At 40.6% G+C, this 15,021-nt stretch overlaps 1 protein-coding gene across 4 annotated transcripts in view; it reads left to right on the top strand.

The window, feature by feature from the left end:
• Window positions 1–666: 666 nt before the first annotated feature.
• The window catches only part of arhgap32a (Rho GTPase activating protein 32a), a 28,294-nt gene continuing 13,939 nt past the window's right edge, over window positions 667–15,021 (top strand). Inside the window, exons 1-10 of one of the 4 annotated variants that reach the window (XM_034867143.1) lie at window positions 667–967; window positions 2,494–2,607; window positions 3,496–3,601; window positions 5,167–5,258; window positions 5,826–5,910; window positions 11,312–11,398; window positions 11,499–11,636; window positions 11,802–11,894; window positions 13,793–13,915; window positions 14,107–14,184. In XM_034867143.1, coding sequence (XP_034723034.1) covers window positions 2,519–2,607; window positions 3,496–3,601; window positions 5,167–5,258; window positions 5,826–5,910; window positions 11,312–11,398; window positions 11,499–11,636; window positions 11,802–11,894; window positions 13,793–13,915; window positions 14,107–14,184 — 891 coding nt within the window. In that variant the 5' untranslated portion in view covers window positions 667–967; window positions 2,494–2,518. Of the gene's footprint in view, window positions 968–2,355; window positions 2,608–3,495; window positions 3,602–5,166; window positions 5,259–5,825; window positions 5,911–9,877; window positions 10,137–11,311; window positions 11,399–11,498; window positions 11,637–11,801; window positions 11,895–13,792; window positions 13,916–14,106; window positions 14,185–15,021 lie in introns of those variants that run through there. The other 3 variants (XM_034867142.1, XM_034867144.1, XM_034867145.1) reach the window with 3 other exon arrangements.

A 15,021-nucleotide genomic window follows, 5' to 3' on the forward strand; every position in this document is an offset into this window, starting at 1 on the left:
GTTTTTGCGTTGTGTGTCCTAGGCACTAATCATATTACATGTACTCCTGCTGCTTCCAGTTCTGCTTAACCCTCCAGTTGTCCTCGGGTCAAATTTGACCCCTTTAAAAAATATCTACGTCTGAAATATGGGTCTCTTTTTAACCAAATTACCACAAAAAATAGTATTGGATTCCTTACAACGTTCTGTGCAAATACAATCAATCACTTTCATTCCTGACGAAACTCATCCGTACGTTGCAAAATAAGTCATCGTTTCTGCTTTTTTAACTCAAATATTAGGTATAATTCTACGTAAATGAGGGTTCCCCCATCATTGCATTTCTGTAAGGGGAATTTTTTTTTTTAATGTATGTGTGATATATGTGTATATTTGTGTTTGTTGTTTTATGGTTGGCGTGCTACTGGATGCCTAAAATTTTCTTTGTGATGAATAAAGTATCTATCTAGCTATCTATCTAGCTATCTATCTATCCATCCCAAAAGTAGTGTAAAACAAGTGGTAAACTAAAAAAAAGTCTGAAAAAGGGAGGAAAATTTGAAATTTCTGTCATTTTTTGAACCGGGAGGACAACACAAGAGATAATATTGATGACATACTATGACTTCCTAACATTTTCTTTCCATAAGTGACCCTTCTAAAAAAGCAGTGGATGTGACACTTCTCAACGGGAAATTAGTTGGCTGTGTGTGTAATATGTTGTCTCTCCTTTGGCAAGGTTATGTTGTCTATTAGAGAGGAGATACAGCAGGAGACGCGGATAGAGTGGAGTCCGGTCTGGGCTCTATTCCTGCCTGCTCACATTCTGCTGAGTCAGGAGCTTTTGTGGAAGTCAGTAACAGCAACTCAGTGAGGCCACGAGCCAGAGGGGCTGGTGGGAAACTGCTACAGCAGTGGACCCGGCTGATGAATCTACTCGTTACTCCAAACATTTCTCTGTTGATTAGCAGACCTGCTTAGGGAAGATGTAAAACTGCCTCCTGTTAATTGGAGGGCGTTTTTTGTTTTTAAGATGTAGGACATCGGAGGTGTAAGGAGAGGCTTGTTTTTGTGCCCTGAAGTCATTGTCTTACACTAAGCACGCACAAAAGTAGTTATGGGAAAATTGTAGAGGAAGATTAGGAAGAGTCGAGTTTCGCTTTATCTGCAAAGTCCTTCAGTTTGTGTACAGCACATGAAGCCAGGAGTAGTAATACTGAAATCTGAAGAGTAAAGAGTGGGAATGATAGGGGTTGTCCCGATATTTCTCACAGATTGAGTGTGGTCAAAGCATGTAGAAATAAAGTCATGGATATAGGGACCTATCCTTACCCTAGGCCAAAATTACAGTTGTGCTATTCAGGTGTTCTGTGTGCCAGGTAGTTGCTAGCACTTAGAACACAATTATTTAGGAACATGTGCAATGTGAGCAGGGCGGCAAGGTGGTGAAGTGGTTAGTTGGGCTATAACCTTAGAAAGATAATGATAGATAGTGTTTAGTTTGTAATGGAAAGGGAGGCCTAAAATATTAGGAAATCAATGCAGGACCCGGATCAGTTGATAATGTATTAAACTGGTGCAGGTTTGCAGTAATCACTTCATGTAAAACCAGTATACATACATGAAACCTGGGGGTTTGGGGCCTTGTTTTCAGCTATAGATCCAAGAGCTTTGGACTTTTACCAGAATGCAAAAACAACCATTTTTCTCCGATCCATTTTTAGATTATTGCTTTTGTATGGAGGGGCATGTTTTGATTTTGTTGAAAGAGTAAGAAAATGATAACATGCCCTTGAATAATGAATAATTAAAAACCAAGGTGTACTAACTCTGTGCATGTCACTTTAACAACATATGAAACATGAAACTCAGTGGGTTTTTGACATGATAAGGATTGATTTTTTTATGAATATATACATAAATACATTTGTTGTATGTGTATAAAGTGTATATATGTTTACATACAGTATGTATGTGTGTATACATGTATGTATACTGTACATACATACATTCATATACATATATACAAACATAGTCTGGAATAACATTCCAAAGTTTTTATTGTTCTGATAATGAGAAAAGAAGCAAATTAAATATATCCAACAATACTAACCCTCCAGGGACATACTGAAGCTGCCTTGACAATCTTGACATTTCCTTGATTTGAGTATATGAGTATAAGATATTTATAGTATTTTTTTGTTTCTAGCTAAAACCGGTCAGTGCTATGTTAAAAAAGAAGCTGATGCTCGTGGTAAACCGTCCTAAGAATCTCCAGCCTGATATACATTATCACTGAAGCAGCTCCTGGCACTGTAGCATGATGTCATCACGGATTACAGTCTGGGCTCTGTGAATCGTAGCCTTGACAGTCGCGCACGCTGCATCCTCAAGTGGGTTGTCATCCGGCGGCTTCATTGCATCGGACTCTTCCTCCCGTACTCCTCCCATATTCTTCTAACCACCTACCCACTCTCGCTCTCCTCTTTTCCTCCCACTTGCGATTCTCTACAGCAGGCTGTTGCAGTCAGGCAGCATCATGGAGGCTGGATGCGTGGTTGCCGCGGTGATTGAGAATGCTGCCTCAGGACCCCAGGGTGAACCAGGAAGTGGTGACGTCCTTGAGGGGTAAATTAATCTCTTTTTTTGCGTTTCACGTAAGCTGAACAGAATCACGTATGTGTGAGTGTGTTTGCCTTGTAATGTGATGAATGGGCCAGTGTAATGCTAAGGCAAAAACATGACCCTGTTCTCAGAGTAAGACAGGGACAGTGTCCTCAATGTTCCTGTGTAATGCTCCATTAGGTCCAAAGCTCACTGCATTTGCTATGATTTTACATTGTGTCTATGCAATTAGCTCTGTCTCTGTGGATCAAATAAATTACACCGTGTCCGCTTTCTTCGCCTCATGTCCTGATGTCATCCAGCTGAATCACTGGGACAAATCCAGGGCCTGTCTCTCGCCTCTTTGTTGCTCCATAAAAGTTGAGCTGAATGAACCTCACCCTCCACTCCCAAATACATTGAGTCACATTTCAAGGGAAGGTTTTGTGGAGCACTCCCTTGTGGGCAGATTGCCTTTATGGCTCTCTGAATAGATGAGCTTTGCTTTCCGGAGCACATACAAAAGACACCATGGCTTTTTTGTTGACCTTACCATAGTCAAAGATGCTTCCGTTTTTATTTTTATTTTTATTTATTTTTATCTTTATGAAGGATTTGTTCCCTTCTAGATCTGATTAGAATAGATGGTTGTTTTATGAATGCAATATTACAGATCCAAACACCGAAGATCTGATACAACATGTTTTTTTGGGCCATGCTGGTGCAATGTCAGATTTGATCCCAAGCCACATATTGTGAAGTAATCGCCCTCACTTGCTCCCCCTGGTGTATTTAATAAAAAACTGCAAATCTTATTTTAAACCCCCAGACTACATGGATGTGAGCAATATGTCATGCCACTTTGTGCGTTTTAATTCTTGTTTGTATGTGATTGCCTTTCTGTTTCTGCAGATATGTCATCCCATCTGCTGACCTGGACAAAGAAGATGCCTTACTTCAAGCCACCAACAATAATCCTCCAGAGGAGAAACAGCCACAGGAGACATCCACTGCCATGGTACACACCCACACACACGCACGACATTGACTCATCATTTGTACAAAACAGATCAACACACACCAATGGACACGTCGCTCTTCTTCTTCTCTGAGGCTGCATTAGTTGTGTAGATGATTCACAGCATGATGTCACCACAACATGATGTCACTTTGGTCACATGGCACTCATGTGATAAAGGGAGAACAGGTGTAAAACTGCATTGGAGGATGTCTCAGCTTCCGGTTATGAGTGAGGTGGCGTGTTTGATAAGTGATGCAGGAAAGGTGTTACTACACTATTCACAGAAAGTGATGTCATTACCCCCCCTCTTCAGGTTACCTCGGGTTACTCCAGTTTTATGTAACTATCATCCACAACGACTCTTTCTTTACATCTTCACCTCTGTTGGAAGTCTATTGGATGAGTGATAAAACAACTGCAGCTTTTATATTGTACTTTGAGTAAGCTATGTTTTTTGTTATTATGCATAAATTCTAGTATTTGTAAGTTTTTACTTTTTGATTTTCAAATTATACATCATCCTGCACACGAACAAACTAATTAATGGCAAACTGGATAAAACAGTATAAGACACAGACATAAACAATATTAATAACAATACTTGATATACAACCACATACACACATGACTTAAGAGTAACTTTAATATTTACAGAATAATTTACATCAAATAATGACATGACTTGATCCTATATAACATAACGGCATAATAGAGCATGACACATAACAGTAGCATAAATTAGCATAGAATCAAATTAGCATAACCTAACATAGCCTAATAAAAAAAACAGTAGCATAGTATAATATAACATAATCAAGACACAACACAATATTTGCACAACATGGTATAACACCAATAGCATAACATAGGTAAAACATAGCAAGATAACATTAGCATAACACAACAGCATAGAATACAATCACATAGCAATACAACATAACATTAGCATAAGCTAGCAAAACATAAAATTAGCATAATATAACTTAACATAGCAAAGCATAGCAAAACAGTAGGCTATAGTAACATAAGCATGACATAGCGCAACGTAGCTTAGAATAGCATAGCAAAAGATAGCATTAGCATAACATTGTTATAAAGTAACATACCCTAAGCATATTAACAACTCACTACTTTTATTTTCATACCAACTGTCAACTTTATATTTAGTACATAAAAAACCATTCAGAAGAAGATAAGGGCCCCCCCTTCAACAATAGTCACTGGTTACGACTTTGCCATTTCCAAGTGTACAAAGCACAGCATCAATAACAAAAAAATTAAAAATTAAAATGCGGCAGAATGAGGACAAATATCCACAATAAAGTGCTAAGTGACCAGACATGTTGAAGACATGATCTACATCTCTTCCATCATAACACAGATTGTCTACCATATGTACTATCACATGTCTACCAGACATCTAAGTTTGTGTCTCAAGTTTTTTTCTGCACAACAACTGTTTCATGTTGATCATCATAACCATTCTTGACTGTCGCCACTTCTCCATCAGTCATCCTGCGACTGACTGACATTTATTGATGTCTCTTTTCTCTGTTTGACAGGTGAGGAGCGATGACATCACAGAGCACCCAGCTGAGCCCCTCCTGCGCTCCTGCGTCAGCACGGCTAGCATGAAGGTCAAGAACATGAAGAAGTAGGTGACAGCGTTGCTGCTATTATGGGCTGTAAGGCAGGGCTCTTACATATGGAACATATATAATCAACAGTGTGAGGAACCTCACTTAACAATATAAGTTAACAATATAATAATTTAGTTTATTCATCCCCAGTGGGGAAATAAAAGTTTACACTGTTGTTAATCACTAAACACAGGCCGGAAATTCACACACATGCTCAGGTCCTATTTATGCACAGAACGAGCGGGCTGCCAGTGCTGGAGCAGCGCCCTAAGCGGTTGGGGGGGGTATGGTGCCTTGCTCAAGGGCACCTGGCAGTACCCAGGAGGTGACATGGCATTTCTCCAGCTACTAATCCACACTCCGTACTTTGGTCCGTATGGGGACTTGAACCTTCAACCCTCTGGTTCCCAACCCCACTCCCTACGGTCTAGGCTACTGCCCCCCCAATAGGAGAATTATGTATGTCTCATTCACTACAGACCTATAAAATGACGGGCGGCCTTTCTTGCTTTGCTCCTCTCTCCATCATGGTGTCATTGTGTTGAATACTGATGAGGGGCTGTTGTGCTGTGTCTTTTTAGGCTGACGTTTCCCAGAGGTCACTTCCCCAGGTTGGAAGAGTGTGCCCATTTCCACTATGAGACGGTGGACTTTGGCAACGTTCAGGTGAGCCCAAAAACATACCTACAGTGTGAGAGTTACTACATTAAGTAATTGTGTCTTTGGTTCAAGTTGAGTGGCCATTTTGGTTCATTGCTCCAGGAATGCATCATTCTTTGATTTTTAGATCCATATTTTATTGATAATAAACAGGTAAACTTTCAACAATAATACAGGTTTAACATCCCCACCCTACCCCATCACATGGAAACAATAAAAACATACAGATTTAATACCTGACATGATAAACTTTAGTCAAATACTGTACATTTATCCTGCACTCTTTCTTTAACTAAGGTGTAAGCTTCATCCCAAGAAATGCATTATTCTTAAAATGCAATGTGGCGGTCAAATCAAATGAATATGTTTCATTTCTGGACAGCACCACTTCTTTATTGCATGTACCTATTTCCCCTTAAATGTCCTATCACAGCTGTTTGTGTGTCATCTGTATCAGGAGAGTTATAACATATTTATTGGTCCAGGATTAAACCTCTGCATTCATAAATCATTGTTTTCACTGTTACAAATTGTATTAGTCCCATTTCTGTTAGATCAATGATCTATTTCCAGCAGCGTGTTAATCCTCTGCATTACAGTGTATCAATGTCAGACTCATCTGAGCTGTTAACCTGGGATCCTTATTAGTGTGACTTACAGTAAGCTCATGATGTCAACCAGTGAGTAAATGATGGTGGGGTGGGGGGGAAGCAGTTTCTCTTTAATTGTAGGACGTGACTCATTTTGAATGTCAAAACCTGTTCTGACACATCAATTTGGTTACAGTAGAATGCAGTTGTAGGTAAATGTTGCACTTTACAAAATGTTTGTGTATATTTCCGATCTTATATTTCCGATCTTTTAGCCATCAGCTATAGGAATGGCAATGTTGCTGGATCTGTTTCAGCTGCAGACTGAACTATCTCTACAACTCATGGATAGATTTTATGACATTTTGTACTGACATTCCCCCGGGCTCCAGAGGGGGAATCCTGATGACTTTGATGATCCCCTGGATTTTCCTGTTAAAGTTTATTTATTTTAAGAAGGGTCTGTGTATATTATGAACATTTTATTAAATAGACAGTATTATAACCAAAGTCTAATGTACATACTTAGTCCCTGACTTGTTAATAGACCCTATAAGTTAAGTTAAATAAATGAAACAAATAAGAGTACAACATCACAATAAAAAAATTACAGAGTTATGGGGGAGAAATTACAGATTATTCCAGTTAATGACAACAGGTTCAATTTTGCAGTAGCCATTTTTTTGTTTTCATAGTATTTTATTGGATACAGCCTTCAAACAATATTTACAACATAAGTCTCCATTTTGTGTTTTCAGAATGAAAAATTGTTCCAAACAAATGTCCAATTGTGGTTTAGGTAAAGGTAGCCATTTTTTAAACTGTTTGGAAAATTAGGTGAGAGTTGATAATTCACGTATTGTGCTTGGTATAGAGTTCCAGGTAGTGGTTGCTCTAATGTAAAACAAAATCGCCTGGCCAAATGCACTTCTACTAAAGGGAACAGTGCAGTTACCTTTGGAGTCTGCTCTGGTTGAGCTGGTTTAGTTGAGTAGCACTACCATGGTGACATCTTTGGTTTGGAGTGAACTTTCTCATGACCTTTTGATAGATTGACATTGTATTGCACTGAATGTGTTTTGTCAAAACAACTGCAAGGCTAATGACATTCCCATCACCCTCACCCTGTACTTGATGCTTAGCGTCAGTTAAATTCAATGCAGTTTTATTTATATAGCGCCAAATCACAAAAAGAGTTATCTCACAGTGCTTTCCATTAAGAACAGGTCTAGACCGTACTCTGTGATGTTATTAACAGAAACCCAACAATTCCAACCAAGAGCAAGCACTAGGCAACAGAGGCAAGAAAAAACTTCCTTTTAAGAGGCAGAAACCACGAGCAGAACCATGGCTCAGGGTGGGGAGACAGAAAACAAAGAGAAAACAAGTATAGAGAGAGAGAGAGAGAGAGAGAGAGAGAGAGAGAGAGAGAGAGAGAGAGAGAGAGAGAGAGAGAGAGAGAGAGAGAGAGAGAGAGAGAGAGAGAGAGAGAGAGAGAGAGAGAGAGAGAGAGAGAATATTGTAGCAGAGGGTGTCGAGCAGGAACATGGAGGCAGCAGGTAACTCCAACCACAGATCCAGAGCCAGAAACACCTGCAGGAAGCTAAAGGAGGAGAGAGGAGAGGGGCGAGAGAGCACACAACTCCGGGAAAGGGAAGAAGTTGAGTTAGTAACATGCATTAATGGGATGAGGTTGCATACAGATGGAGAGAAGGAGGAGGAGAGAGGTGCTCAGTGCATCACGGGAAGTTCCCCAGCAGTCTAGGCCTTTAGCAATTGTTAGCATGCTGGAAGAAGGTCAACATGGTAAACATTATACCTGCTGAACATCAGAATGTTAGCATAGTCATTGTGAACATGTTTGCAGGTTAACATTAGCATTCAGTTCAAACATTTAGCTCATTACTGTGCCAAACCATAGCCCCACAGAGCCTCTTGGTCTCGTTTTTGTAAACTTCAACTGCAAAAACTTGATTTGAATACCGTGTGGGTATGTACCTAATGAGTATAGATATAGTGACTCTCACTGGCCAACACATGATTTGGACATAAAGTCTAAGAAGTTGGCAGCAGTGATAATGAGAAGCAGTGATGCGCGAGTGGTTGCTCAGTCGTGTGAAAGTGGCTGTTTACCGCCTGGTTAACCTCAGCGTAGTTCAGTTTGCTTGCCAGCAGAGTGCAGTAGTCGTCTGTCGACAACCAGAAGCTGCCAATTGAGCTCAACACAAAAAAATGGCATGAGCAGAACATGCATGCTGTGGGGCTGAATCTCTACATGGAGCATTAATGGACCACAGTACGGCGAGTTGGACGGGTCTTAAATCCCAGGATGCTCTCTGTCTCTGCTGGGTAAACGTCGTGCTGTGGTTGCCGTAACTGTAACGACTCCGTTAGCAGAGTGGAGGAAAGTGAAGCAGCACAACAGTTTCAGTGACCTTGATAAGCTCCACAAGGAGAAGAAAAGCCGAGCTTTGCTGGAAGAGAAAAATCAGTCTGGGGAGACACTGAAAGCTGTGCAATCTGTCTGCACACACATACCCAAACACACAGTGGACTCTAGGGCTGCACAATTAATCACAATTTAATCCAAATTGGAATATGGACAAGTGCAATATCCAAAGCACAGCAATATTTGTTGTAGGTAAAATATGTGTCAAACCAAGTGTTGTGGTGCGGCAGAGATGTCCCAGCCTATAAATTGTATCTTACAATATAAAGAGAAATCTTTATTTGGTACAGATCCTATATTTTTTATTTTTCAATGAAAATGATAATAATTATAGAAAAAAACGATCATTCCCTCCAATATTGTAAATCATATCAGTCAAAATAATCTCAATAAGCTATGTTCCTCCTATGGTGCAGCCCTGGTGGACACATGCCATTATTTTTACTTCTGTATGTTATTTTTGATTACTTTCTCAACCTAATCTGGGAGATGAGACTTTGTTGCTTTGTCTCCCATGATGCATTTGCCTGCCTCTGTATTCACCGGCTGCGGCGGCAGGAAGGGAGGGGGCTGATCCGGGGTCTCATGTATCCTAATCGCAGAATAGCACAAGGACAGCAGACTTCCTCTGTCTGCAGCCTGTCTGACTGATTCCTCAGCAGACTAGCTTTCGTCTCGGCTTGAGAGTGGAATGAATGAGAATTGTTTTGAAGTGAGAAAGGGTCGTCTATTTATCTTGTGCAACTTCGCCTCTGTATGATGGATGGGCTTGTACATCTGAATGTGCAGGTTGAGCCAATATTCTGCCAACCCACCCCCCGCCCTCTTCTTTGTCACTGGAGAAAGGAGAGAGCGGTTAAGAGACAGGGGGGAGGGCGACGGAGGCAGGGTACAGGAGAGGGAGGAGGGGGAAGAGATGGAAAGCGAGAGGCAGGAAGGGGGGTAAGACAGAGTGGGAAGCATCCTCTTTTCCTATTTTCTGCTTTGAATGGAGCAGTGAGCGCGTGGCCATCCAAAAGCATTTTAGTTAGGGTGGCAGGAGACAGCAACCAGGCGCGTTAGTAGCAGCATTTTAACTCAGCCAAGATTTGGCTTGTTGGAGTAGCTTACTGAGGTCCAGGACTGAGGCTGCACACAAAGGGAGAGCCACCTCCTCCAGCTGTGGATGGACATCTGACATGCCTTAGTGGCAGGTAACCTGGATGTTTATGTACTAGTACATATTTGTGTTAATAAATGACATAATGCATATGTTTCTGCACTAAATCTATGCTGTGTTAGCATATTTTATTTTGAAAGGAGTAGTCATGGAGGTGTGAGCTTTATTGTGGAAGGGACACCCAGACAAACCTCTGGTAGTAACTTTCAGATATATGATGATTGGTTTATTCATTTTTTTTTCATAAAGCTAGGTGTTTTGTTTCATCATAAAGGAACATTTGTTGATCTGTAATTCTCTTTATGATCCTGCTTCCTATCATTTGCCCCACCACAAACACACACACACACACACACACACACACACACACACACACACACACACACACACACACCTATTTCAGATGCTTAGTTCAGGCTATTTTTTCCAACAAACCCTTGCAGTGAATAAGAGTTTTTTCATCATGACTTATTCAAGAACACAGTTCTCATTCTTCTTTCTTTGTTAGCCTGCTTGCTGTAATACTGTTTAACAGTAACTAGGTCGCTATGTTGTGTAACCGTGTATCTGGATGAGTTGCTAACAGTTATAAATAACCAGAACTTCCCTCGGCTTCCAACGTCTTTGAAGTCTCTTTTACAGTAATGTCTATCAATGTAATCCCAAACTCCTGCAGGGCTTTGATCTATTCAGTTTTGGGGAATATAGAATATTGGTGAGGAGGCAGAAGAAGAAATCTGTGCTAAATCTACGCCGCCTCCGAGCAATGAAATCTAAGCACTTTATGCTTTATAAATGTCATACTGCAGGATTTATGGTGTAGTGAGAATATGAATCAGGGCTATGTTGGTGGCAAAGGAAATATACTGCACTTTGTTCTTAAATCAACATTACAGTATCATGAAGGCCGATTGAAGGCTGAATTTTGCAGTTATTTTACCAATACAAAATAATTTCAATTATTGTTATGCATTTATTCCACGCATTACTTCCCATAGTTCTCTGTTACTCAAATTGTGAAGGCTGTTAGACTCCAACCCACGCGGAGTATAAAGTGGTTTTTATTATTTGATGGAAAAATGGTGTTCGGGCATGATGCTCTTCTTGTACACCAGATCACATGCAGGGAGGATTTTGTATTATATATTATTTAGAATGTGGGTCCTCTCAATATTAGCTATTCTGAGTCTCTGTTACCTCCGCTCATAGTTGGAATTCGCAGAGGGGCAGAGTGAAGGACCGAAAGCTGGTCTGGACTCCAAAGAGCTGGTCTTTCTGATCCAGATCACTTGCCAGGTAACATTACTTGCTACATCCAGAAAACATGTTAAAATATCTTACAACAACGTTTTCCTTCTCAATCTTACCATTTATTTACCCTCTTTCTATTTGTCAGGCTCGAAACTGGCTTGTAAAGAGAACCTATGAAGACTTCAGAGTGCTGGACAAACATCTGCACTTGTGTATCTATGACCGCCGTTACTCCCACCTCACCGAGCTGCCCCGATACGACACATTAAAGGACACTGTGGAGGTACCGCAGAGTCACACCTCCACTAGCTCTGATGGGTGCTGCAAATCCCTCACAGCGTGATTACATTTAGGATGAAATTAGTCTATTCTGTCGCATGATGCGTGGAGAATTGCTCATTAATTGTCAGACTTTTCTAAATCTTGACAATCTTGTGTCTCCATTCAGACAGTAACCAAGATGCTGGCCACCTACCTGTCCCGCTTCTCAGCCATTGCTGACAACAAGATCAACTGTGGTCCGGTGCTCACATGGATGGAGGTATCTTATCAGCTGCTTCCTCTCGCTTCATCATCATCAGTTACTCAGTAGGGTTGTTACTCCCCAGTCTGGGGGTGCCCAGGGAACAACATGAACAAAAAGAGGCTCCATCTTCCCCTGTCCCCCAAGGAGCCACACAACTGTTTGCTTTAATGTCACAAACATATTTTTGTGACATTAAGTTAAACATATGTAATCAAACATAGATATAGGTAACTTAAATAAGGCTTCAGGCTGGCCTACCTCTAAAATAACATTCAAAACAACTAGAAGATAAGACATTAACCTAAGGAACCAAAATATGGCCAAAAGAATGACAAACAACTTACCTCCCTAACTGATTAAACAGGAGAAAATTAAATGAACACACATTACTATTGAAAAGAAAAGTACGTAATTGAACACAACAGCTGTACAAAGACAAAGTGTGATTGGTTGGGAGGTGAGGTGAGGAGGATGAGGATGAGGAATGCCTGCTGCCCGCCGACGGCCGCCATCTTGGCTCTTTAACTCTCCGTTGCATCCCTAGCTGCAGCCAATCATGGGTTGGGCATGTCCACTTCCACCAATCATCTCCCAGCTATCGCACAGCTCCATTTGCATGTGAAAACTAAATAAAACCCAGGACACACATGCACATACAGCAAAACACAGAAACAAATATGACAGCAGTCATAACGAGGAGTCACGATTTCAATGGAAAAAAAGATAGATTTTTGGTATTGAATGCCAAAAAGCAGGACCAGTGATTCTCCAGTATTTTTTTCTCTATCTTCTTGTGCACGTGCAAAGAAAACAACAACAGACAAAGCGTTGTTTACCAGCTGGGAGCATGCAGCTAAAGACACAGGGTAACACTATGTTACTGGTAGCCTGCAGCTGCACTTTTCCAGACACCATAGCCATTAACGGAGTCCAAGGTCATAGAGAATCAACAGAACTGGAAAGTCCTCATGCTTTCTCTGAAGTCACAGATGTGGCAACATGTTGCCTTCCCCTGTAAGCTCCTACGGGACTTCATGATGGATTCAGGTGCCCCTCAGAGAAACTCAAACTGTTGTTGTATAGAACGCTTTTGCCATTTTACCTAGTGGCTCTTAATGACAGCATTGGGAATCGAAAATTTTATCCAACCGTGCTCTTAAAATTGAAAGTAAAATTGAATCGTGGATCTGGAGAATTGTGACACCCTAATTATTCACTCTCTAGAAATAAGCCCATAAGGTATATTGTATGTTTAATATGCACTATTTATATTTAAGTAGTTAAGGTAAGTTAAGTTTTTTGGGGATCCCAGTTGTTCCAGAGTCAACTGATGAAAATCTTCATTTATTTCAAGAAGTAGGTTTAGGACATTACAGTCAAAGCTCACATTTAAGACATGAAAACAAAAGATGCACTGAACAACTGTTCAAACAAGACTGTAGTTTAGGAATAGCTCTGCTTTCTATTTCTGGATGAACAACATGCTGTGTATCCTCTTACTGATGCCAGGTCTAAGCATGTGTGGACCCAATTTACAGAGCTGTGTTTGTGTGTCTGTTTGATTACTTTTTTTGTTCTTTTTAAAATAATGTGGGTAAATAATGTGAGGTAAAACACTCTGGTGAAATTACTGCTGCAAACTGTTTTTTAATCCAAAATCCAACACACATTAATTATATGATTGGCTATGGAAGGGAAGTAAATGCCCAGGAAATTACTGATACTGATGGATTACATTAGTAAAACCACACCACAGTGACATATTGTATTGCTGCTCATTTGGAAACTACCAATATTACTGGTCTCTTATCATTTGAAATAAAGCCAGAGCAGCTGCTTCTCCCTGTGTCCAGTCATTTAGCTTCACCTTGTCAATGTCTTTAAATCTTTCTCATGTTATAATTTTTCTCCAGATTGACAACAAGGGGAACCATATGCTGGTGTCTGAGGAAGCCTCCATCAATGTCCCTGCTATCGCTGCTGCCCACGTCACCAAACGTTACACAGCCCAGGCCACAGACGAGTTGACTTTTGAGGTAACCTCTCTAATAGAAGACACATGAGAAACATAATTTCATAGGAATCAAATGTATTTATTTAAGCTTAAAGCCGAGATATTTTTCCCTGAGTCTTTTGCATATGAATATTTCCTATCCCATCATAAAACTTAAATGTGCTCAGCTGCGGCCACACTTTATTCTCATCATCGCAACTCTTTGTGTCCCAGGTGGGGGACATTGTGTCAGTCATAGACATGCCTCCCAAAGAAGACACAGGCTGGTGGAGAGGGAAACATGGCTTTCAGGTAAGTCACCCGCTGTGATTTCATTCACCTTGATGTTTCATAGAGAGCAACGAAATAATGTGTCTCCTCCTCCTGTGTTTTTTTAAAGTCACACTAGCTAAGTTTCCATCCACTTGTCAATTGAATTATCTGAAAAAACTCTTAAGCTGGTGAAAAGTGTGTTTCCGTCCAACGGCTTTAAAGCCGATATGAACCTGTGGTTTCCATTCATTTTTGCATTGAATCGCACATTTGGACACTGGTTGTAATAGTGCTTATGTGCCAGGTGATAGCGACGTATCAAGCTATAATAAGAAAACAACAACACTATCAACACATTACTAACACGATGCAGATACAACTTGTCTTTTATTGTCCCTCCGGCAGCGCTGCAACACTCTTTTTTTGAGACATGTCTCGCTGTTTGAGCGTCTTCCATTGACTCCCCAGGACGTCCCGAGGCTCGTCCTAACCATTGTCGACCATTTCCTTCTCAAGTTCCTGATAAATTAAATTCCGAAAGTCTCCTCGTCCGTCCACTTCCATCTGTCTTTGTTGACGCGCGCCAAGTGTGCAGACAGAGAGGAAATACTGGGGGAAATGAACTAAAACGTTGTCTTCTTCGTTTTGTGGCGGGTTGCAACCATAAAATGACCTAAAACTTAATCACAATTTCGTATTCATTCAGCAAATAACGTTTCCATCAGCGTTTATCGCATAAGCCCTATATCGATCAAAATAAAATCCGATGAGACCGTATTTCCTTTGAGTTGATATTCATGAAATCACATCGAATTTTACTCTTTCCATGAGGTATTTTTCAGTCAATATAACTTAATGTGTGGATGAAAACATAGC

This window comes from Etheostoma cragini, chromosome 3 (assembly GCF_013103735.1).
Source record: "Etheostoma cragini isolate CJK2018 chromosome 3, CSU_Ecrag_1.0, whole genome shotgun sequence".
Classification (NCBI taxonomy): Eukaryota; Metazoa; Chordata; class Actinopteri; order Perciformes; family Percidae; genus Etheostoma; species Etheostoma cragini.